Genomic DNA, 24,838 nt, shown 5'->3' on the forward strand with positions numbered 1-24,838 from the left:
TTAACCCCAACATCAAAAGCCATTTGTCGCCAGCAGGGCTGCCGGACCAGGCCACACCCAAAACAAGTCACAACACAATCCGGTCAAATTACAATGTTCACCTCCCCCTTTTCTATCCCAAAAGGGCACCTTAATATCCCCTCCACCACCTGGCTGGCATCAAAGCCCAGAAACCCAGTGCTTAGCAGGGAGACACATCAGCAACATTTTTGGCTTTCATTTCCTTCTCCGCAGCGGGGGTGCACACAGGGACATGCCAGGGCCCCGGCTCAGTGTGAAAGAGAAAAACACCGAGGTAGACAGGGAGTCTCTTTCTCAGCCAATAATGTCTGTAATGTGTCCACAGAATGAGGAGAAAAGAGACAAAGAAAGGCCCTCAGATACCACTCATTCAGTTGAAAGCACATTTATGCGTGTGTTTGTATTTGTGTGTGTGTGTGTTGTGTGTGTGTGTGTGTGTGTGTGTGTAATTAGCAGTGCCGTGTTACAGCTCCATGGCTTGGCTGCATGGTTACTGGACATCAGGACTCCTTCTCCCCCTCTATCCCCCCTCCACAACATCCAGCCCTTAGCTGCAGATGTTAGATTTGGCATGACAATGAACCAACACAGAAGTGGACAGATGTTTCCACACATGCATGCACACATACACATGCTTATGTGATGTGAAGCTGCACTGGATGTGATACCCTGCATACAAAATCACACACAGAAGCAACACACATGCAATCTCTTCACTGTCTCTCCTCCAGTGTTGCCTGCTGGCCTTGTATGGCCTCTACACACCCACCATATGCTAACTGCTGGAAGAGAGCTGTAATTTGTAAATGATTTAACCTTTTAATAGAGAAAAGATGAGGTTGGCTACAGCTGAGTCCCTCTGGATGTGAAGCCAGAGAAGAAAAATAAGGATTGTAGCAGTGATTTAGACATCATTTAATTGTACTGTCCAATTATCTATGCAGTTCATGTACTGAAGTGATTTGTCTGTTGTGTGTGTATATGCCTGAGTGTGCACTTGTTGGTGCATTCTTACTTGAGGATGAATGTGTGTGCATGCAAGTGTGCGTGTGTGGTTTTCAAAACAAGCTGGTGCCAAGGCTTAGCTGATAGGCTAATTAAGCTCACCACAGGGAATAAATGTTTCCTCTCTGCCTGCCATTTGTCACACCTGGCACGGAAATGTCACTACAAAAAGACACACACACACACACACACACACACACACACACACACACACACACACACACACTGGGCGCAGCAGACACACACAGTGGGAGAAGTGCTGAGGTGACAGAGCTACTGTGTGAAAGTAAGTGGAAGCAAAAAAAGAAGGAAACAGAAAGACAAATGAGACACAGACGTACAGTTGAAAATAAAAAGATGCAGGGAAAAATGAAAAAATAGCAGTGAGAAAAGGAAGGGAGAGAAAAAAACCTGAACCCTGCCAGACAACAGCATCCTGTTGAGGCTCCCTTGTCATGTTTTTACATTACAATGACATTTCTGCAAAACAAAGTGTGAATGAGTGTATGTTTCCTTCAACTGCAGTTGAATTGGATATATTCCAGAGGACATCACAAGATTTCATAATTAATTGAGCACAGTAACTCTGATAAATGATGACATTCCATCTGTGTTTCACATCTAGGAGGGCATTTGTGTTCTTTTTATGAATGTGATGTTTTTATCAGCTGCTGTGGTGATGGGGGTTAGCATTGGACTGGACTCATGGACTAATCAAAGGGTGTAGCTGAGGCTAAATCATTGGAAAGGCAGCTGTTAAAATATATAAATGAATATATATATAATTTAAATAATTAAATTAATATCATAAACATTTGACAATCAGTTGACTATTGGTTTTAACTAATGGCTATCTGTCTTTAGTCGGGGACAGCCCTACTTTTAATAGGAGGTAGGATAAAGAGGCCAGACTCTTTTTTTTGCAGCCAATGGAGCTGCCCCCTGCTGAGAAAGAATGCAGGTTTAAGATACTTCCGCGTTGGCTTCACTTCACAGAGCCGGAAGCTCTGTCCACTGATTATATACTGAAATGGGTCGACTACTAATGTTGACCGGATGATGGCGACAACATTTCATGACAATGCATCCAATAGTTGTAGAGATATTATACCCCAAACAACAAATGGTGGCGCTAGAGGAAAAGTCAGTAAAATCACCAAAATCATTAGGATTTATCATCTAGAAACCACGCCCATCTGTACAAAAACATGTGCCAGTGCATCCAATAGTTGTTGATATATAAAAGATGGACTGACGGACTGGCAGGCCGACATTTCCATCCCTAGAGCATCTTTGTCTGGTGCATAACAACAGGTGGATGGAAACAGACCAAGTGTAACCACAGCAGTCAGTCAGAACTTCTCCCGTAAGCTACAATGTTTGCCATTTTATGCTTCAGATTCCCCTCTCTTTTTCTCTCTCTCAGCACACACACACACACACACACACACACACACACACACACCAACAGATGAGCTGCTTCACACTGAAATCTGCTGTTCATTACAGGCGTGACAGCTTAAGTGGAGTGTAGCCCCACAGCCATTGTTACACTACTAACCACCGACATAGACCCACTGCTGCATGCTACTACACGGGAGAGCAGAGCCTCACACACCTAAGACTCCACAGGAGATTTAACGTCGGGATAAGGAATGATGACAGAAATTATGTAAAGCCTCCCCAGGCCGATGCAGGGTTTTTGGAGGAACTGAGAGAAAAATAGATGTTCCAACCATCTCTTGTTAGATTGAAACAAATGACCTGCTGTTGTTGCTGTGGAGTGCAGCACTGAAATGGATTCCCTCTAAACAAACACTACACGCCTGGATGACACAGTGTGGGTCTAGGTGCTGGAGTGTGGCACGCAAGCGTTAGGGGGGAATTCGCTTTCATTTCAGCTCGCTTGAAAATGTAAAATGAAACTGCTGTTTCATTTGCGAGCGATTATTGTCCAACAGATTAGATATAACATCCTTTTCAGTGCCGAAGTTTTTTATTGTTAAAACTTTGATGAAATTTAACTTTCTGAATTGATTGCAATTGAGTGTAAAGTGAGTGCTCATTGAGCCAACAGCGTGAAGGTGCATACTGGTGTAATGTCGTCAAAGCATGCAGAAGAACTCTGCTGCTGTGTCAGTCAATGTGAAGGCTCGACATTAGGGATGCTGCACCAGGCTGGATCTGTTTTTTTCCCCCAATGCTGAAATTCATGCATGCCACATGGCGTTATTTCCATGGATCACTTCAAAGGGAAGTGGAATCAAAGATCTTGTACTTTACTAAAGCACACTGGCATCAGAGGCTCACTGATACTCGCCTTTTTCATCTTTGTTCCATGGAGTCCTCTTATCTGTCTCTTGTCAACATGTCACTTAGTCATCCTTAACTAACACCAATCTTGGTACCAGCTGTCCTTTCTTCCTTCTCCTCCCTCCCTCCCTTTCTCCCTCCATCCTCCTCCTGCTCAGCCCCCCCGCCCCCCCTTATTGTTCATCCCATCTCTTTCCTCCTCTGTGTTGACAATTGACACATTGCCATTGCCGTCATCTGCTCTCATACATGCTACATGCAGTCCGACAGCGTCCGTATGGTCCCATCCTGCCCAGCACAGCAGAAACATGTTGGCCCCATATGGAGCTTCCCCACAGGGGGAATGTATCTGGGACGGCTGGTGGAAGTCAGTGAGGATGCTAGCTGGATGATGCTAATACACTGCTGCCTTTCATAGTGCTACTGTACAGTAATGATGTGGAAACCTTAAGCAGCTTAAACTGCAAGGTGGGACTATTTTGATGAAGCTCTGTAGCTTCCTGTCTCTCTCTTTCTTTTTTTACTCTCACATTTCCATTTTCATTTCAAAGTTTCCTCGGGAAGTCTGAAGAATAGAACATCAGCCGTGTCAGACTAGTTACATGCCTATCCAACTTTTTCTTTACGCTCAAAACTTTCTCAACTTGCCACACCATTGCTTTTCTTTTCACATATGTCACTGCACACTGTCCTCATGTACTCAAATGGTTAACATTTGGGCAATACTATGGCACTATGTTGTTGTTTAAGACCAATGTTCCATGCAGCAGTGATAAAAGAGAAGAAGAGCAGAAATAAGACAGTATTCGAGCTTGCGCCTCTTAATCTCCCCTCCTCCGGCTCAGCCTAACTGACATTTTCTTAATTTATTCCTCTCAGGATTCCAACATTTTAATTAGGTCACTCCAAATCTCCTCCCACGCAGCGTTATTCCGAAAAACTTTTTTATTTCATCATGTTTGTCATTTGCCTCCTTCGTTTCTCATTCTCTCTTTTCCTTTCTTTTTTTCACTTGTCAGTTTTTCTCAGCGGGTTATCTTACTAATGATGTACAGCGTTGTTGTTTTTTTGCTAAAAGTAAATACTGCAGAGGTAAATACATAATTGAATCGTGGAATTAAATAAATGTGCAGGTTTTAAATAAAGACATCTCTTTTCAGTGTCTCTGTGGTGGAAGAAAACGACAAGATTTGTAAAAGCTAACTGTGAAGCTCTCCTGTCAGCTGCTATGTGTATATATATGAAGGTCAGTGTGTACAGTATATGTGGGTGTAAGTTCATATTTTGCACAAGTTCCTACAGCTTATAACATGCATGCTTACTTATGTGTATGTGTATGTGTGTGTGTGTGTGTGTGTGTGTGTGTGTGTGTGTGTGTGTGTGTGTGTGTGTGTGTGCACGTGTGTGACTGTGTTTGTGCTGTGTGAGTCTGTATTTTCTCTACTATAACAGAAAGTGTGTGTAATCTGTAAGTTGTTCCTCAGTGTACCAGGAGTCCTGGCTTATCTCCAGCCTCAATAGAAACAAGAGGAAATTACTTTTCTACAAAGCGTCTGACAAGGCAGAATCTTTTACACGTTTTCCATTGGCACAGCAGAACATTTACTATGCCTTAAGTACTTTGCTGAGAGGGTCTAACACACAGCTGAGGGTACCACCTTTTCTGGTTGCAATTCTCTTTTCACAATCCGCCAGCAGGTGTAAGGCACCGAGCTGACTGTCGGCTGTCGGGTGCCGTTGAGTCATGGTTGAGCGTGTTCGGTCGCCCGTCACCTGTTGTGCAACTTGAATGGAAGTGAGGGATTCAGAGCATTTGATCACTTTGAATGCGCCAAGTTCTATAAGGGCAGCTTGTTCAAGGAGTTCAAGGATTGTTATCATCACACTGACATCCCTTTCATACCGTTTTTCCAATACTGTACGTTTTCTTTGCCCGTCCTGAATTACACCAGACCAGAGTAAAAATCATGAAAAATAATAATGTAATGTAGTGCTAATAATGTAGAGCTTAAACAGTTTGTCAATTAATTAATAAATAAAGACAGAAAATACCTGCAAAAAGCTAAATTTGTTGTCTTCTATAACAGTAAACTGAATATCTTTGGGTTTTGGGCTGCTGGTCGGACATAGGCAATTTAAAAATGTTGGAAAGCAGGAAAACTTTCCAGTCATTTCATAAACCAAACAATCAATGAACTACTTAATCGATAATGATAATAAAAGCTGGTTGCAGCCCTTGATGAGAGGTGTAACTTTTTCAAGATGTTTGTCCTCATTTGGCCTACCTATGAAAAGTTAACGAAGCAGAAAAAAATTAAATGAAATGTAAAAAAAAAACGTAAAATAAGTATCTCTGAAATTAACAAAATTGTGGTTGACAGGCCTAGATACAACACAAGCAGTGTCAACTATAAGGTTATAATAATCCTATAATGATTGTATAACCTTCTAGTAATCCTATAGTTAAATCATTTATCTCATGATGGCAAAAGCAAGTTGGTATCCCATATCATTATACTGATTTGAAAAAAAACTTCCCAACATTGTCTAACACTAAGATTTTTGGGGTTTGTCTTTCTGGAGTAAGCTGATAGTGAGACGTTGAGTTGGAGGAGATGGATGGAGATGTAATCACAGGAAAATAACAAATTATTTATTTAGTTGACACACTAATCCCCTTCTTTTAGATCTTACACTCTTGAGAGTTCCGCTGTTGCTCTCTGACGTACAATGGAGGAAAAAACATAAAGCTGAGAAAATCCCCATGTTTCATGAATGACTGCACAGAGAGGCGTCCAATTAAAGTATTTCCTGGCTGCGTTTTGTCTACTCCTTCTTTTCCTGTTATGGGGACAGGATGTAACCAGGGTGAAATTCATGTCGTCTACTCGCTCATGCATACGCCATACATAAATTAGGTATGAAAAAGACACTCTGGAACACAGGCAAAGGCATATATATACCTGCCATTCCCATGCACCCCATAAAACACTCATTCATTAGCTTCTCCAGTCTGTCTGGCCCCGGCTCCTGCGCTGGTGTAGCAGAGTGACTCTCCAGTCCTCCAGAGGAATGCCATTGCGATCCTGTTCCAACACAGTCCGACCACCACCAATCAGACTTTCCTACCACAACTCTGAGCACTTCATACTGCGATACTGGTTTGTTGACTGTGCTCCATGCTGATCCATAAGAATGAGTCAGAGCTACAAGGCCCAAGGATTGCTAATCCATGACCTTCTGAGAAAGATAAGCTGAGAAAGTCGGCTCTATCTTCACCACGCTGCAGTGAGGGTTATGAGAGCTGAGCAGCAGCCTTGTAGTGTTCGGTGCTCGAGGGTTCGGCTAAAGCGGCTCTCTGCAACTGCAGGATCATGCTTCTGCGCTGCATTGAGAAGAGATTCGGCCAGATGAGTACAGTAATTATGTGGTTAGCCTTGGCAAGTGGTGGAGGTTAGCTGATTATTGGTACAGCTAAAGGCCCCGGAAGACGAAGGCATGGCTAGCCGGCTACAGTGGTGCACTGTGTGGCAAACCGAAACTAGGATGGAGCTAAATTCCCTCTGTCTGAGAGGAAACTGTTAAAGAGCCGTACAGAGCCCCCTCTGTGTGTGTGTGTGTGTGTGTGTGTGTGTGTGTGTGTGTGTGTGTGTGTGTGTGTGTGTGTGTGTAACAAGAAGGAGTATCTTTACTGAAGAGTGTAGCTGAGGTTCACTGGGTTCAGTCACACTGTGGATGTAAAGACTGCTTTGTGTGTGTGTGTGTTTGTGTGGAGGAGTGTGTGAGATTAGACTCAACAGCAAAACATCTATCACACATTTACCAGATCAGTAGCCAAATTCCCCCCAAACACACACACACACACACACACACACACACACACACACACACACACACACACACACACACACACACACACACACACACTCCATTTGGATTAACTCAGTGACTTCTACATTGATGTCTGTTGTCTTTTCTAATCCATTTCTGACCTCCAAAACCACACAGACTCTTGGTTTAAGAGTTAACTCATCCTGGAAAATCAGTTACAAACACATATACTACAATCAAACACACAAACCCTGCCCCCACCGTACTGTGGGAAAGATGTAATGATTATATTATATTATATGTAAAACAAATTCTAATACAAAGTGACAGATCAAGCATAATGCTTACTAGTACATACGGAAACCATATGGGCTTGTCACCATAGTAAAGACAGCTTCTGCTTCGCTAATCACTCCGACATAGCAGATGCACAGACTGAGGCATTATTGGCAAAATTAAAGCTACTTTCCCCTATTTTCACAGTGTGAAACAGCTGTCTAAAATTTGAGAGACTGAACTATAGAGAGAGGAAAGGGGAGACAGGGAGAGAGAGAGGGCAATGAGGAATGGAGTGATGGCCAATAGCCAGAGCCCGCAGCGACTCAGATCAGATCCCCCAGAGTGGAGGATTAGGTTTTTGATCCAGATTTTAGGCTGGATTTGGGGCTTTTTTCCTCAAGCTGGGCCCATCTGAAATTCTGGGTTTTGCCTGATGATGTCATATTGTTTGTGTGTGTTTTTGTGGGGAACAAAGACAGAGAAAAGTTGCTCAGGGCCAACACTTGGTATTCAGAGTATGTTGTAGCCGGTCCCAGCCACAGAAGGAGCATTTAGCCAATCCGGCAGCATCAATTTGTCAGCTATATCCCAGCAAAAAATCCTCTGGGGCCCCTGGGAGCCAAAGCAGGGCACTGGCAAGAGCGCAAAGGGCTTGGGGTGACCCAGCAGGCGCTAAATACACACAGCTGTACACTGATATGAAAGACACACAGCAATGTACATATCATTCACAATGAATGCATACTAATAGTGACAACTTTATGACAAACATACATATTTAGTCCCATTTACACTGCCCTCTCTCCTCATTGCCACTAAACAACAACATAAACAAACACACAGCTGCAGCGTTACATTAACAGCTGCTGTAGAGAAGGGTCAAAGACAGTGCACATCATGCAGCCTGTGTCCTCTGAATCATCAGGCCCGCTGCAGGCTGGGACACCATGTGGAGCACAACGCGCACGCACACACAACGAGAGGGAACCATCACCTTCCCTGACCTTTGATGTTCAATGCAGCAGGCACACATCTCCTCATGGCCGCCCCCACTTCTATACACACACACACACACACACACAAACATAAGCGTGTGCAGCCACGGGCCATCATAAACTCACAACCCTTCATCCATTAAAGATACGTAATACAACTTTATAGTGAATTTCTGTACGTGATACATACAGTGTGCAGTGCACGTCTCACAGCACGGGCCGTGCAGGAAACAAACGGTTTGATCTCAGGCATCTCAGACACTCAACACACACACCTCATTTATAATTCAACATATATAGTACTGTGGATTATGTTCTTACTACATTTTTTAAAGTCAAATGAATGCAAAGGAATTTGCGTTGGTGTCGGTGGTATATTCTAACACACATATAGAAAGAAGAGAAAAGATAGAAACAGGAGCAATGTGACAGTGTGTATATAAATATATATATATATATATATATACACACACATATATATATATATATATATATACACATATATATATATATACACATATATATATATACACACATATATATATACACACACATATATATATATATATATATATATATTGATATACAAACAATCTCATGGTACACCTATTTGCTTCACTCATTTTGAAGCTTCCGGCTGTATCATACAATCCTCATCAGCAGATGGTGCTCAGTATAATAGAAAGTTCTACTATTCCATCACTCAAACGAGCAAACTCCATCTGCTGGTGTGGGCCATCTGATACGGTTGAAAGCTCCAGAATAGGCGAGTAGGTGGTCCTTGAGCTGAGATTGTTCTGTCAACTGCTGTTTCAAACCTGAAATGTAAAAAATCAGCATAAAACCATAATCCCAATTTTGATAAAACACAATATGTTACTCAGAAAGAAACTGAGACACTAAGGGGGGTGTGCACCTTTAACAGGTTTCTGATGGTCTGTTATGTGTGCAGGAGGATCCCAATCTCAAAATACATAGCAGTTAGTCCGAACAACATCAACTATGATAAGAAACCATGTAATAATGATGGACACTGAAGTGAAAGTCTGACATCACTAATGTGGGGCATAAATCGGTTCACTTATCACTCCTGTCTCAAATTGCCAGTGATTAGACAGAGCCCGAACTAAAGTGTCCTCAACAACTGAGGTAAATCAAATGGTGCACAAATTACAGAGACTCATGCTTGGATATTGACATGTACTCAGGGATATGAATAAGCATAATCACGTTTCCCTATGCTCTATGTAAATGTCTTATCCCAAATGTGATCAAAACCAGGTTAACACTTAGTAAGAATAGTTTTTTTAAAAATATGCTTTCTTGCCTAGAAGTAAGGTGAGAAGATTGATACCACTGTGGACACTGGTATGTACTGTAGCTGGAGCAAGCAGTAGGTTAGCTTAGCTTAGCATAAAGACTGGAAACAGGGGTAAACAGCTAGCCTTAGTCCAAAGGTAACAACATCTGCTCATCAGAACCTCTAAAGCTCCCTAATGAACATGTTATATCTTAAATGTGTTTAGTAGTGCTGTGAGTTAAATGCGTTATTAACGGCGTTAACGCAAACCCATTTTAACGGCGTACATTTTTTTATCGCAAGATTAACGTTATTTTTGGCCTAGCACGCCTAGTGGATGGCGAGCGTGTTTTGTCGTTGTGATTAAGCTATCATCGCAGCACGTCCAGTCTGAAATACCACTTGATGGCCAAACACACAGCTGATACGAATTCTCCGCCCCCTCGTCAAAGCCAGGCGACAATGGATGATTTTTCAATAAAAACAACATTTGCACAAAGCAATCCGATCCACTTTTCCATGTTGATAAGAGCATTAAAATTAGAAAAAATAATGGGACAAAAAGAAATCAAGGGACATTTAGAATACATAAAAATGTGCGATTAATTGCGAGTTAACTATGACATTAATGCGATTAATCGCGATTAAATATTTTAATCGTTTGACAGCACTAGTGTTATGTTGAACTATTCCTTTAACCAGGACACTGGTATGCATGTGAACATCTTAATTCTGCTTTCCATTTACCTCGGAAATGTGAAGTTGGAGCTGGCAATGGTGAATTGACCGTGCTCCAGTACAAGAAGTTGGAAAACCAAGCTCTAGCAATGTTAGCCATTGTTAGTAATAATGTAGCAACACGTCCACAGATAGTATGGAGCTCTATGTGTGGAGCACATTTTCTTGCTACTGTTACCAGGGCAGCAGGCATCATTATAACCTCGCCATCAGGTATTAAACAGAATATGTCCAGCAGAAGCAATATATAAGCTATATTCTGAGTCTATTAGGGGGAAAAAAGAAAAAAAATAAGATTGAAAAAAAAGCAAGCAGAATAGCATTGAGAAGCTAATAAACCTCACACTCATTAATCTCCATTGCTGCCACTGGACATAATGCCAGTGAAAACATAGTCCCATTCCTTTGATTATTCTTCCCACCTTAGAGCAACACGCTCACATCAGGCAAATAGTTACCAACTCATTACAGTCCTTCTCTATTGCTGTTAAATTGCAGTCATTTGTGTCTTTTAAGCAAACAAACTGAGTGCTAAGCAAGCAGATGTGCCCTGGCTGAATTATAATTGCCTTGACCAAATCTCTTTCTCAGCAGTTAAGACAATTATGTCTGCGTACTCTATATGCCACTGGAACACATGCATATATGCAATACATGTGCAGCAGGCTAATATTAATAAACACACTAACTCAGTACATCCATACAGTATATATACTTCTGTACAGCAGCTCCTCGCTAATCCAATTTGCATGTACAGGTATGGCATGTGGTTGGGTGTACTCACATTTCAGCCCCATAGAAGCAGCCAAGCCATGTCCAGAGATCACAAAGCCATAAGGTATGTATGAAAGTTACTGGAAGAGTGCTGTGAGACCTACTTGGACGTATTCATCTATCCTGCGGATAAACTGAGAGTTACATAAAAAGATTGTTTTAGGCCTATTTGAGTGAAACGTATTTCACTCACAGCAGTTAAGGGGGAAAGTTGAGGACAAAGAGAGAAGTAAAAAAAAAAGCTCTAAAACCCCCTCCCTACCCCCCCGAAAAACTAGACTGGCCATTCGGAGGGGAGAGAGGGACTGAGAAAAAAGAGCAGTATTGTTCTTTGTTTCAGCTCACACACACACACACACACACACACACACACACACACACACATACACACACACACACACACCAATAGAGTGCTGACACCAATAAGCAGTCAATGATTTTCCTAATTGTTCTCTTCTATGGAAAGGCAATTCTCATGAGGATGGTTAAAGCACTGAAAGCCATGTGTAAACCAGCCTCCCCCCACCCCCACCCACGACTCACACACACACACTCTCTCACTAAGTCTAAAACCCATCTTGGCAAGCGCTCCCTTTCCTTTAACCTCTTTTTCTCTTTACATCTGAGCCTGTGAGTCTCGGAGTCGATTAACCCTCTGTCTCAGTTTTTTCCCCTCTAGGCCACAAAATCTTACTTACTTTCCTCACAATTTAACCAACTTTCCAATATTGCTTGGCAATAATTAGACTTTTTCTCATCCTTTCTCACATTTACATGAACATGCGCGTGCACACGCACAAACATTCCCTCGCCTTTAACAAACAGCAAATGCCACAAGGGAAAAACAGAGGCCTTTATGCCCTTTGAAAGTTTTACATGGGAATACATGAACAGGAAATATTTTGCAACCGAATGGAGAGAGTAAGTAAAACAGAGCTCTTATGGGTTAAATGTTCAAAGTGTTTGAAATTCAGATCCTCTTCTAAAAAAGTAAACTGTTCTACTAAAATGTTCAAGCTTCCCCGGTTCCTGCCATAGATGCATGAATGCCTTAAGTACGTAGCAAAAAGGCATTTGACATTGTGCTCACACAATCAGCCATCCTAATTATCTTCTCTCCCACTGCCCTCCCCCTACACACACACACTTTTTTTCCGTACATTGTAATTTCTGTATACCTCTGAGGCATGCCGTCCAATGAAATGGAACAGAAACGGGAAGGATGGTTGGAGACAGATGAGAGGAGAGTGTAGTGGCGAGGACGGAGCGGGAGAAAAGTGAAAGGGAGAGGAAATGGGAATAAAATAAGTGGAACGAGAGCAATTGACGGAGAGAGAGAGAGAGAGAGAGAGAGAGAGAGAGAGAGAGAGAGAGAGAGAGAGTCATATGAAAGAGCAGGTCAACTCCGACGGCGGCAGCGTGGAAGCGTCTGCGGAGCGTTGCTGATGTGATGGCAGGATGATGATGGTGTTGATGATTCACTGCTGGTAGGAAATCAGAGAGAAGAACGTATTATTATCAAGCAGCTCAATTACAGCGCAATTTCTCCCCGGCAGCGACAGCCTCTGCAGGGCTCCTCATTGAAGCTGATTTGGGAGGCCTGCGGTGTCTGGAGGACCAGCGAGCGACTTGGTGGTGCGGTAAGACATCTCCACTTGAGATGGGAGAAGATGGGGAGGCAGGAGAGGACGACCGGGGAGAGGAGGAGTGGGAGCATGCGGGGATGAAGAGGGTGAGGAAGCAGTCAAGGAGAAGGAGGCAAACGTGACGGCGTTCATGCGTGCGTGCGCGTTAAGAGCTTACGAGCTCCGCACTTGAGGCCTGCGGCAGAGTGGAGACGGGCAGGAAGGACAGACAGGGTCTAGATGCACTGCTGACGGAGGAAACACCTGTTCAGTAATGAGTAAGAGCTCTCTCCGGCTTGTCCTGGCGGTGAAGAGCAGCTATTCATGTGGTGCACAGAGTGTTTTATAATTTTATTTACTCTCAAAATGCATGTTTGTGTGTGTGTTTGTGTGTGTGTGTGTGTGTGTGTGCGCGTATGTGCCGAGGGGGAAGGAGCAGGAAGATAGAGGCCACTGTGTATGTGCAAGTGTGTGTGTGTGTGTGTGTGTGTGTGTGTGTGTGTTTGTTTGTGAGAGGGAGATTGTGTGGGTGAGTGTTTTTTTGTGACACAGGAAGGAGAGTATTTTATGTATTCTGTAGGTGTGCGCGTTTAGCACCGAGGGGACGCTGAAGAGTGCGTGGGAGTGTGTATGCACGTGTATGCATTTGTGTGGATGCTTTGCAGGTGTGTATATCTAACTAGTGCATCCTGGCTGTATCCACTGTGTCCTTGCAACATCTAGTAAAAGTGGCTGCCCTGAGGCAAAGGCAACCTCAGCTGACCTCTAAGCAAGCGATTACTCAATGTGACCTTGACCATGAACCCAAACCTTGATTCACTTATGCATAATGTAACCGGTAACTGTGTCATGAGTATGTAATGGTTGAAACATGTGGTAATTCTCTCTCTAGGCCAAACTAGGCCAATACTACCACATCAAGGTATTCTTACAGGATATATTTACCACTTGAATTCTCATGTTGCCAGTGTTTCCTTTAACCATCTTTTATGTAGCCTTAAAGGACCAGTGTGTAGGATTTAGTGGCATTTAGCGCTGTAGTTGCAGATTACAACCCCCTAGACTCACCCTCTCGTTCCAGGCGTGTAGGAGAAACTACGGTACCTGCGAAACTCGTAAAAAGCATGAAAGACCCTATCTAGAGCCAGTGTTTGGTTTGTCCGTTCTGGGCTACTGTAGAAAACATGGCGTTTCAACATGGCAGACTCTGTAGAAGAGGACCAAAAATGTGTCCAAACACAAGTAGACACACAGGAAGAGGAACTATCTGATCAAATAAATCAATAAAATAAAAAAACTGACATTTGATGCCAAGCTATGGTACTTCAGTTGGCATTGAGGCTCAACGCACAGCTGTAGCGGCGCCATTGCATACAATGGAACACTGTATACTTTTTGCATAATTTCTCTGCATTGATGATGATACATTGGCCTATTTCAGAATCTGTAGGGTTGAATAGCATAAGAAAACATAATAAACATTCTCATTACAAAGCATTGGCTACTCTGAAATGTTATCCAGATGTGGATAATCCAAAGAAATTTCCAACAGAAGCAAGGATCCATCAGGATGAATAATTAAACTAGTGGAATCACAACCTGTTTCAAGTGGCAGTGAAGAACTGGGATTATTGGGCAGATTCCCTCAACCATCCTCTTCAGTCTAATCCTAAATCAGAGCTCCTACTTAGAGATGCTTGATAAAACCAGCTTGATCAGTTACTTGGCATCAGCCTACCTCTAAATCCTAAACTTCACCAACAGAGGGGAAAATTACAGACCTGATCCCTGCATGCATGGAGGCCATTTGGACTCAGGTTAGTTTCCAGAAATGGTCTCCAACCACACAGTCTTTGCCAGCCGGGCCCAAGCTACACTAACAAGCCTTCAAACCAAACCGGGTTCTCCTGAGGATTACGCCGGGATTTGAGTTGACGTCGGATTTGTAGAAGGGATGAGACGTTTATCTTTTCTTTTTTCCCCTAAAAACATTTCTTCCAGCTTTCTTCCGTCTTGCATATCTGTCCCCCTTGCATTTTATGCCTGTCTCTATCTCTGTTTCTTTCTTTCTCCTCTCACTTTCTCTCTTAATCATAGATAGAGACAAGTCTTCTGGGCTGTTGGCATTCAGCTCCAGAAGTGAGAAGAAGAAAAAAGAGGGAGGAGGAGGAAGGAAAAGAAGAAAAGCGCCGCTGTCAGTTCCTCTCCTCTTGCTCTACGGGACTGGAAGGACAAAAGCTTTCCCTGACAGGCCGGATCGCCCCTATCTCTACCCAACCGACGTGTCATCGCCCTGTGTCCTCACCATACTGCCACGTACTCTTTTCTTTTTCTGTCACAAACCCCCCTGTCTTATTAGAATAACACAATTCATGGGGATTAGTGTATGGTGTGTTGAGGAGGAGATAGCAAGGCAGTAGCTCATACTCAGTGTCATTACTTTGTGTGGGTGTGATTACATGTTCATGTGCAGTTGGGTGTTACATGTGGATCAGCATGTTGCATGTCTGCATCACGGCACTGCAGCGATTTCAGAGAAGTGGGCAATCTACTGTATGCTTCCTGACAAGGACAAGGCTGTCAAGTGTTTTTCAGTGTGATGTGACCATTATGGTTGAGAGACAAACAAGCTCCCTACTGTCTAATGATCTCTTACTGAAGTCCATTCTGCTGGGGCTGCAATATAGATGCTATAGATACAATACAAACTGTAAAGACAAAAAGCAACAAAAAGGATATATGACTGCCACTCTAGGCAATCTGACATGATGGGAAAGTGCTAGTGCAGCTTCTCCTCATGTCACACCTTCCCATCTCGGCAGCTAACAACATAAAGAGACAAAACATATGATCCTCTCTAAAATACAGGTCTCTGCAGAATCTGTGTATAAAAACACAATCAATAAGGCAGTCATTTTGTTACTACTGATTGTCCCTCTGCTGGTTATGAATAAAGGTTAGTTCCAGCAGAGGTTATATGTTGTTCAGCAGCAGTCATTTCATGCTCAAAAAAATGCATTTGTTGAACACGTTAGTTCAAAATCTGATGTTGTAAGGCATAATTGGAGATTAAAACAGCTTAAAAGTATACTTTTACTTGTGGGCTTCAAGCCCCATAAAACTTCTTAAAGAGATATTCAAGCATTTTAGTATTGCAGTTCTATTAACGTTGGTGGAAGGGTAGTCCAAATATGTGCAGCAGAGGTTGAAATATGATGATTTTTAGTCCTGAGTATGAGTCAAATATCCAAAAATGCTGGATCCCAGATTTCCTATAACGCAATTGGAGTCTTTCGTTAGACCACCCCTGTTTGGTAAACCTCTTTCAAACTCCTTCACACCTCCAGTTTGTAACACAGATTTTCTGTTATAAATTTGTCCAAAGTCAAAGCCAGTTAAAACGCTTTTTTTTCACTTCAGATTAGGCTCTGAGACACATGCTGTGCGCATGGTCTTAAAAATAAAAACCCGATAATGCGGTACTCTGAGTTTTAGTTTTCACAAAAGTTCACAGAGTTCTTTTGCATTGACAATAGTACTTACATTCAGAGACTGAATGTTTGAACATAGATCAAAGTTTAAGTCAAAAATAATCTGATTAAAATTCAATACATTTACAAACGTGTCCTTTGACTAATAAAAAAACACCTTTTTATTAAGCAGTTCAATATGATGACAAATCCAGAAAATTGTGTAATTCAAGTACATCACTTAAAGCAGTTTGCACTGATCTCTGATAAAATATACAGCAGATCTATTTAAAGGGATAACCCTGCAACTACTAAACAGCGAGGGACTTGAGCGATTGGCCTAATAACCCCTCCATATGGTGACCGTGTAGTCCAAACGTCTGGGTGTGTGAGTGTGTGTAGAATTTTAGCTCTGTGCTAAATATCAACATGGATACCCGACTACAGATAAAACAAATTCAGCCCCCCCCACCCGGCCTCGTCTTCCTATCTCTCTATGTCTCTCTCTCTGTCTCTCTCTCAGGGCTGCCTGCTAAGCCTCTTACCTATGGGATTATTGGCAACGCTAGGTATTATATAGCTTCATTCATCTGGATGATGCGTTATTAATGTGTTGGGGAATGAAACCATCTGTAACGGCGGCAGAGGATGATGGGAGGATGAGGGGAAGATGGGGGGGGGGCAGGCTGTCTCGCAGAGGCGGGAGAGATGGCTGGGCTGGAGTTGTGGTGATGTGTTGTGTGTATGGATTGACACAGAGCGCTGCAACTCTAATTGGTGGTAATGGTGAGGTTTGTTTGAATAGACTTGACAGGAGAGAGATGAACAGTAGTTATGATCTTTGATTTTGCAGTTTTACAGATGAGACATACAAAGACATCAAGCTGAGCACAAAGCACACACAGACACGCAGGCATATACACAGACTAACAGAGGAGAGAGGACAGTGAATTGTGTCTGTTAAGCCCCTTTCAGACATAAATATTTTTCACTGTATTGTAAAAAGACCCTTTTTTAAAATCATTTTAGACATGCCATCCCAAACATTTCCATATTCATATATCTGAACGTAATTGGTTTGGGGTTTTCAAACAAACAGACAGACAAGTGACAGATGAAAGGAAAAACACAGGACACGAGGGGTCACATACGCTATGGCCTGGTCACCAGATCTCAAACCAACTGAACACCTATTTCGGACGACGATGTTAGACGACGCACTCTACCGCCATCACCAAACACCGAATGAGGCAGCGGTTTTGCTTGGTAGTTATAAAGATCAGAGTACCAGAGACTTGAAGAATCTGTAACAAGGAGCCCTGAAGCTGTTCAGGAGACTCATCGTGACCCAAAGCCGTGCTCCAAGCCTTTACGTGGATTTTTCGTTCCATTTGTCACCCATCTGTTGGTCTGTGTTACCGAAAAGCTCAGTATTGATTATGTTCAAACATGACAGGGGGATTACAAATGGAGCTACATTGCTTGTGTGGTTGCTAATTAATCTTTTAGTCAATAATCCATCAGAAAATAGTGAAGCCAAAAGTTATATCATCAAATTATTTTACATATTCTAACTTTGTGATAAAATATGAGAATTTTGGCTTTCCTTCCCATTGCAGCCTTCTATACTGAAATTAAATTGCATCCATAGCAATGTGTATCATCAGTACTTGACTGCTTGGTTAGAGTTCTTGTCCTCTCATTCTTTAATCAGACAGGAATTAAATTCTACCACCAGAGCTATTCTGCATTTACGCATTACTTTTGAGCCATTTTTAAGTAGAATATATACATATGGTACAAATGTTAAACCCACAACACACTGTTTGCTATTAACTTGATGATGCAGTAATCCATTTGCCCTGTTAAATATAATATGATAATGGAACTTGCTCTACTCTCATCTCCTAAGCAAGAGTCAATATAATTGTCAGGACTGTGTGAGTCATGCCAGTGTGTTTTCTGCTCCAGAGTGTACGTGTAGTATTTCTAACATCCTGACACATGTTGAATAGTTAAATGGCTACTTCTCCTTTACACAAAGTCAGCAAAGAGGACTGAAGGGGGCAGAGAGAGAGGCTGCAGCCTCTGCTGTAAACAGATTACATGGATACCACACTGAAGAGGCCTGCAGTACATTCAGCACCTGTGCTAGAAGGAGTGTTTCACAGGGACGTGTCTGCGTTGTGATGTTTGAGCTGCTATGGATACCCAAACTTTCAGTCTACAAACTATACATAGGCTGAAGTTTTAGGATTCCATTCTGACATTGATATTTTGCATATGAGTCGCTCGGGGAAATAACACGACAGGGTTTTAACGGTATACTGCATTATGATAATAATAAAATGTTTTCCACTGCAGGTTTTGAGGGATGGTGTCATGTATACAAATTACACTTCAACATCAAAGTGTCTTGGGTTTTCGATGTACCTCTTTCAAGTCTGAGGTGCATACTTCTTCCCTCAGATCTCAATATGTTCCCTCCTCTCTCCGAGACTAACAGCAAAAGAAGCTCTCTGTATGCGAAATCTCAACGACAGATGGATGGACTGATGGGCAGGCTGTACTTTACTTTTCCCTCATTACAGGTTTTACAGAGACACACTTTATTGGTGTAATGATTGGGACGTTTGAAATTTTAAATCACACAGTGCATCTTCTGGGTGTCTCTGGACTGTAATTATGTATGTTCAAAGGTCTGTTTAAAGCAGAATAGCTCATACTCCAAGACGATTTACTCCCGAGGAGTGCCAATTTAACTGCCAATTACCACTACTAAAGTGGTTTGTATGATACAAAAACCAGCACTGACAGTGACTGGCACAAGAAATGGCACTGGAACAAACTACACTGCCAAAGAACGCAATGTGAGAGGGTGAATCTGAAACACGTGGGAAAGGTGAGAAAGGCGGTAAAGTAAAATAAGTAAACGACGTTCAGGGAATAAAAATGAGAATCCTGGCACACAATGGAGTACTTCCGTCATACTCCTCTGTAATAAACAGTATATATTAGGGCTGTCACTGTCAAAAAAACCAAGTCTGAATGAATGAGAACTAACACATAAACATACATGCCTAATCGGAAACTGATGTTGTAGAACTGACTTTGTTCCCCTGCGGCTTTACTTGACTGACGTTAAGCTAAAGTTACGTAAGGAAGCTGCATTTTACAAAGTCAACTAACAGCCTTGTCTTTATCCTCAAATTTCCCCTCAATGTTATCGAGTCCAAAACGCTTCCTCACATTACATTACGAAAGTCTGGTGTCATAATTATCTGGTCAGCACAGCTTGCTAGTTCACACCATTTTACGCAAGCAAAGCGAACAATAACAGTTTCTGAGAGCAGCGGGGTAAATAATACATGACTGCATTATCCGAAAGCACCTTGTTGGAGCAGAAGACACGGCCCGTTGTGCTTATAAACTGTAAGGTTTAAGAAGGGAAGCTCATTCTTGACCATGAATGTGGTTTCCGAAAAACGACTCCATCTTCCCACACAATTACTTGATTTGTTCCCAAGTCCAAACTGCAGTTCCAATTTCAATTTGAAGCTGACAGCCCAAATACATATTCACAAACAGAGAAGTGGCCACACAGTCACACACCTCGGAGCTAATAGGACTGCATTAGCTATGACTGTGTGCACCCTCTTCAACACAACGTACATCCTAGCACTATGTACCAATTCAAAAAAAAAAAGGAAATTGGAAAAAAAGCCCTCATAATTTTGTGTGTGTGTGTGTGTGTGTGTGTGTGTGTGTGTGTGTGTGTGTGTGTGTGTGTTACTATAAATATGTATGTGGGTGTGTTTGTGTGGAGCTGCTTTCCTGTATCTACGTATGTACATGCATAATTTTGGGTTGTGTGAGTGCCAGTGTGTGTGTGTGTGTGTGTGTGTGTGTGTGTGTGTGTGTGTGTGTGTGTGTGTGTGTGTGTGTGTGTGTGTGTGTGTGAGTCAGCACTGTGATCACGGACACAGTGGGATGAATCACATTGTGGTTGTGGTGGTAGCTGGAGAATAGACTGGTAGCAACAATAGAATTCAGCATAGCTCCTAAATGCAAAACATCTGTACAGTGCATTGGTGCATTGTTACTTGTACTACACATGATTACAATTTAAAATCAACAATCCCAGCATGACTGGAGTGTTTACTAAATTATTTCATTTCCAATCCCTTTAATGTTAATTCTGACAGTCTTTGCCAAACATCTAAGAGCTCATTTACTCTCATTAACTCCTGAAAAACGGCTTCAAAGACTTTGATTGCAGTTGGTATAAGTTGCCACTGCTATATGAGAATAAGAAATGTTGTTAATAAGAACATTAATATCAGGCTATTTACAGTCGGAATCCCCACAGAGCTGGTGAGACAGCAGTTTCAGGTTTTCTTCCACTTCTTGCTTCTCTAAATTCTGTTTCCCTCTCTGACACAGAACGTACAACATCCTCCGTCAGTCACAAATTATTCAAGTAAAATATCTGCTAGCAATCACTTCTTTGTATAAATTAGGTATGCAGCAAAGCCAAGTGAGCCACTGTGGGGAAAAAACTGTAGTGACCATCTTTGTAATAAAATATTAAGATAATATTCCTTGGTAAAGCTTGTCATGTATGTATTACATTATCACCATACTGTGGAAAACAAGTAGAAAAAAAGGGTAAAAGTGAATTTTCAGATGGTTTGTCATGCCATCTTTGCCATCGGAATCCATTAGGAAAACTCATTGCAATGGAAAAAGTGTACATCAGAGGTAATGTTACGTGTAATGCTATGACTAATAGGGAAACTCTTTACAACATGTGTGAGCTGGACACCCGCTGTGGGCACATGGGGATCATGACAGTATATGACTACAGTGGCAGATGGAAAGAAAACGCTGACGACCAGATGTGAAGCTCGGAGGCGCTTTTCAAAGCTTTACTCAGTCTCCTGCTCAAGGTAGACTGGTTTAATTCTGGCACATTAGCCGTTTTTTTACATCCATCACCAGGACCGCCTTAATAAGCACCTATTAATAATAATTGTGATGCTATCTCCTGTAATAAACCGATGTCAGGCAAAACAAGACAGACTAATTAATAAGTTTAGACAATTCTGATGGGGGAATCAGCAACAGGTAGCTACTGTCTGCGTGTAAAGACTTAACACTCACAGCTAACATAATATGATTCAGACCATTATATCCATATATATGAGGCAGTGGAGATGTGAACAACAAGCTGTGGTGTCTGTCGGACTAGAGAAGAAAACATCTATGCTCTCTAGCAGCATTTCCCTCAAGAGACACAACAGGAGACAACCACTAATGACAACTGTAGCTCCTGCCTGCTGGGATGACACATCCGAAGCTATGCATAATGTTCCCATCCAACACAAGTTATCACATAGAAATTCTGCTATTGTCATACTGTAGCTTCTGGCTTGTTCTATTCTGGATCAAAGTGCTGCTCTCCCCTCTCTCAGGCGTGGTGCCTCATATAGCATCAGTTGGCGCTTATGCGTCACCCTTAGGCTGGACAACTCTTGCCTTGCCAAGCCTCTCTCTCTCTCACACACACACACACACACACACACACACACACACACACACACACACACACACACACACACACACACACACACACAGACACCCACACTAGGGGAGAAAGAATGAAAAGGCAGTGATTAACCAGTTGAGGGAGTGCATGTGGCCGAGGGTGACCAGTTGAATGTTAAGAGTCCGGGGGCCACAGAACTGCAGAGAGTCGACAAGCTGACAGGCAGGCAGCAGGCGAGCTGACTGGCTGGTGGACTGACTGGCATACAGGCTGTGTGAAGTGCCTCAAGGCGATGGGGATGAAAGCCCTTCATCAAAAGGTCATGGGTGCAGATCCACTGTGTGTTTTAATAGTGAAACACATTCGGACAAATCGGTGTTGACGCAGCGTGAATAAGTTCTGACACAACTGAGCCACAGTTCCTGTTATGTCACAGCATTACTCATTTATGTACAATCCTTATAGGAATACTGCAGAGATTCCACACAATAATAACAATACCCCAAAGAGTTATAGTATAAACTCACTAACGAGTCTCTGCAGGACTATCACAAGGAATACTTCGTTAGAGGATTCTCCAATTGCCCAAAAATAGACTCAAATATAACCCGTCCTTAGTGTGACTTTGTACTGTGGAGATGCCGGCAGGTGGGACAATGAAGTGAGTGAGTCACTGTAAGATCTGCAGAGGAGACAGATGATACAGTGCATGGCTCCGAGTGACTGACTGAGCACGGAGGCCACAGTGTATCATGCTACATCAAGGCCGCTTATCTACTGGTTTGCATGGTGGCTGAAGAGTGTAGGCTGTACTTGAATGGCTGGCAGCTTTGTGGAGGGGAAAACGCTGTACTCTTGCCAGGAACAACTGCGGCCAATTTCTTTAAGGCAGCCTAACTGCTTGAGAGACCATGCGAGCGAGAAGCCCAATTTTTTCGAGAATTTAATTCCAGACATCAGGTTGTTAAAATTAATCACACGGCGCACGGAAAAAAGCACTGTGCGAATACAAAAACCTGCTCGGTGTGCAGCCTCCAGGGCACAGGGAGCAGTCAGTGGAGCCTACAGGTAAACAATTGGGTTTTTGGGGGGAGCCAATTGTTACATTTTCAAAAGAGCAAAGCATGGCATCATCTCCACTGCTTCTGAATGGACACCGGTCCACAGGTTGTCTTTAATTTCATTTATTCATTTTGATGTTCATTATGTTTGCTTCGGCTCCACAATCACATCTATCTTGACCTTTCTGTCTCATGTTGCCACCACCAATAAAACACTTTGTGTCTTTACAAACAGCAGATGACTCTAATCTTTGTGCACTCATCAAAAAACAACTCTGCAAATTAGGTTATGTTTCAATGTGGCCTTGCCCAGACAGCATCTGCTGAGCCATGCAGCTGCTGTATTTGACTTAAAACACCAAACTGACCGTGACAGTTATACAGGCTACAACCCCAGCCAGTCACTCTGCTATCCACGCACCCCCTCAGCTACTATCTTGAAGGGATTTGGCCCGTCGTGCTCATCGTGCTGCCCTGAAGTGAACTACACCGCTGAGTTCACATTTCATACTCAGCTTTGGCATTTCTAAAGCCGGAGTGTTGGACCGGAGTGCGTCCATTCAAACGGCGCAATGTGGCTCCTGTCCTCAGCGAGCATTCAGCTGAGGATGCTCGTCTCCCAGCATCGGGGGGAGCGATAAAAGGGGGGGGACTCGCTTTGCATCTGCCTGGCTTCAGATATCCTATCATTTCCCTACGAGGCAGCCTCCGTTCAAGTGACAACAATCATACATTCATTCATTCTGAGGCCCGGCCGTGTGGCTTATCCCCCCAAAAAAAGCGCAAACTGGAGATGTTTTGACCTGCCTGCCAACCCCTAGGGGCTTCATCCCCGGCGAGACAGTCTCTTTATGTAGCGGGGATATGACATGAATACATCGGCAGCAAGCCTCTGTCTTACCGGCTGCTGTATGTGGCGAGACGTCCCCTTCCCCAGCGGAGGAAGATGCTGCTGCTGCCGCCGGACCCCGTGCTGGATATAGTCGCTGCCAGTGGCTTTGTTGCCTGCGACCCGGTCCCTCTTCTCCCGCATGTTGGAGCCTCCGTTTTCCCTGTCTTCGCCGGAGTCGAGGCTGCTGAAGTTCCACACAATCAGCGTCTGCACCAGCAGCACCGTGAGGGCTGCTATCAGGGCGGACCGCGACCGGCGGGCCAACCTGCGAGCACACAAGCCGCCAACCATCTTCGCACCGGGCTGCACGGAGCTGGAGGACCGTCTGTGGCTCTGCGCAGCGCGACCGGAGGAAAGGAGTGGAAGTAGAGGGGAGGACGATGAGGAGGTTGTGTGGTGGCGGAGGAGGAGGAGGAGGAAAGGGAGGGGAGGGGGGAGATGAGGGGAGGGGAGGGAGGCTGAGCTTTACGGTGGCGGAGGCGAGGAGGAGCTTTGAGAAGGAGAGGCACAGGGCCACCGTGTGGTGAAAGTCGGCGCGTTGATGTGCAGCGACAGACATGATGCTCCAGGCTACTGTGCGACTCAGCTGTCTGTTCTCTAAATTACACCCTCATTTTTTTTCTCTTTCCAAGAGGGGATTCAGATAATGGCCAAATACCTGCAAATGTTGAAATTTGCAATGCTCAATATCATTAAGCAGAGAACAGCAGTGTTATTGGGCCTCCAGGGAGGGTTTGACAGACATGCTGAGCCCAACAGGGGCGTAGCCAGGAATTCTGAGTGCCTCAGGACACTTTTAACTAATTCAAAAACCCCACTGGAATTTTTGTAGGGCCTCTCCAACTTTGGGAAGATTATATTGGCTATATTTTACACCCCACTTGCTGGATCCCAGCTGGAATCCAACAGGAAAAAGTATTTTTCTTCTCTTGCCTCCTAGGATGTAAGTTACAGCTGTGTGCTGGTGCTGTTATGAATTCAGAGAT

General features: G+C 43.2%; 1 protein-coding gene across 1 annotated transcript in view; it reads right to left on the reverse strand.

The window, feature by feature from the left end:
• The window catches only part of xylt1 (xylosyltransferase I), a 74,840-nt gene extending 50,586 nt beyond the window's left edge, over positions 1 to 24,254 (reverse strand). The window contains exon 1 of the mRNA XM_051384887.1: positions 23,862 to 24,254. Coding sequence (XP_051240847.1) covers positions 23,862 to 24,143 — 282 coding nt within the window. The 5' untranslated portion in view covers positions 24,144 to 24,254. The remainder of the gene's footprint in view (positions 1 to 23,861) is intronic.
• Between the last annotated feature and the right edge of the window lie 584 nt (positions 24,255 to 24,838).

The sequence above is a fragment of the Dicentrarchus labrax genome, unplaced genomic scaffold (assembly GCF_905237075.1).
Source record: "Dicentrarchus labrax unplaced genomic scaffold, dlabrax2021, whole genome shotgun sequence".
Classification (NCBI taxonomy): domain Eukaryota; kingdom Metazoa; phylum Chordata; class Actinopteri; family Moronidae; genus Dicentrarchus; species Dicentrarchus labrax.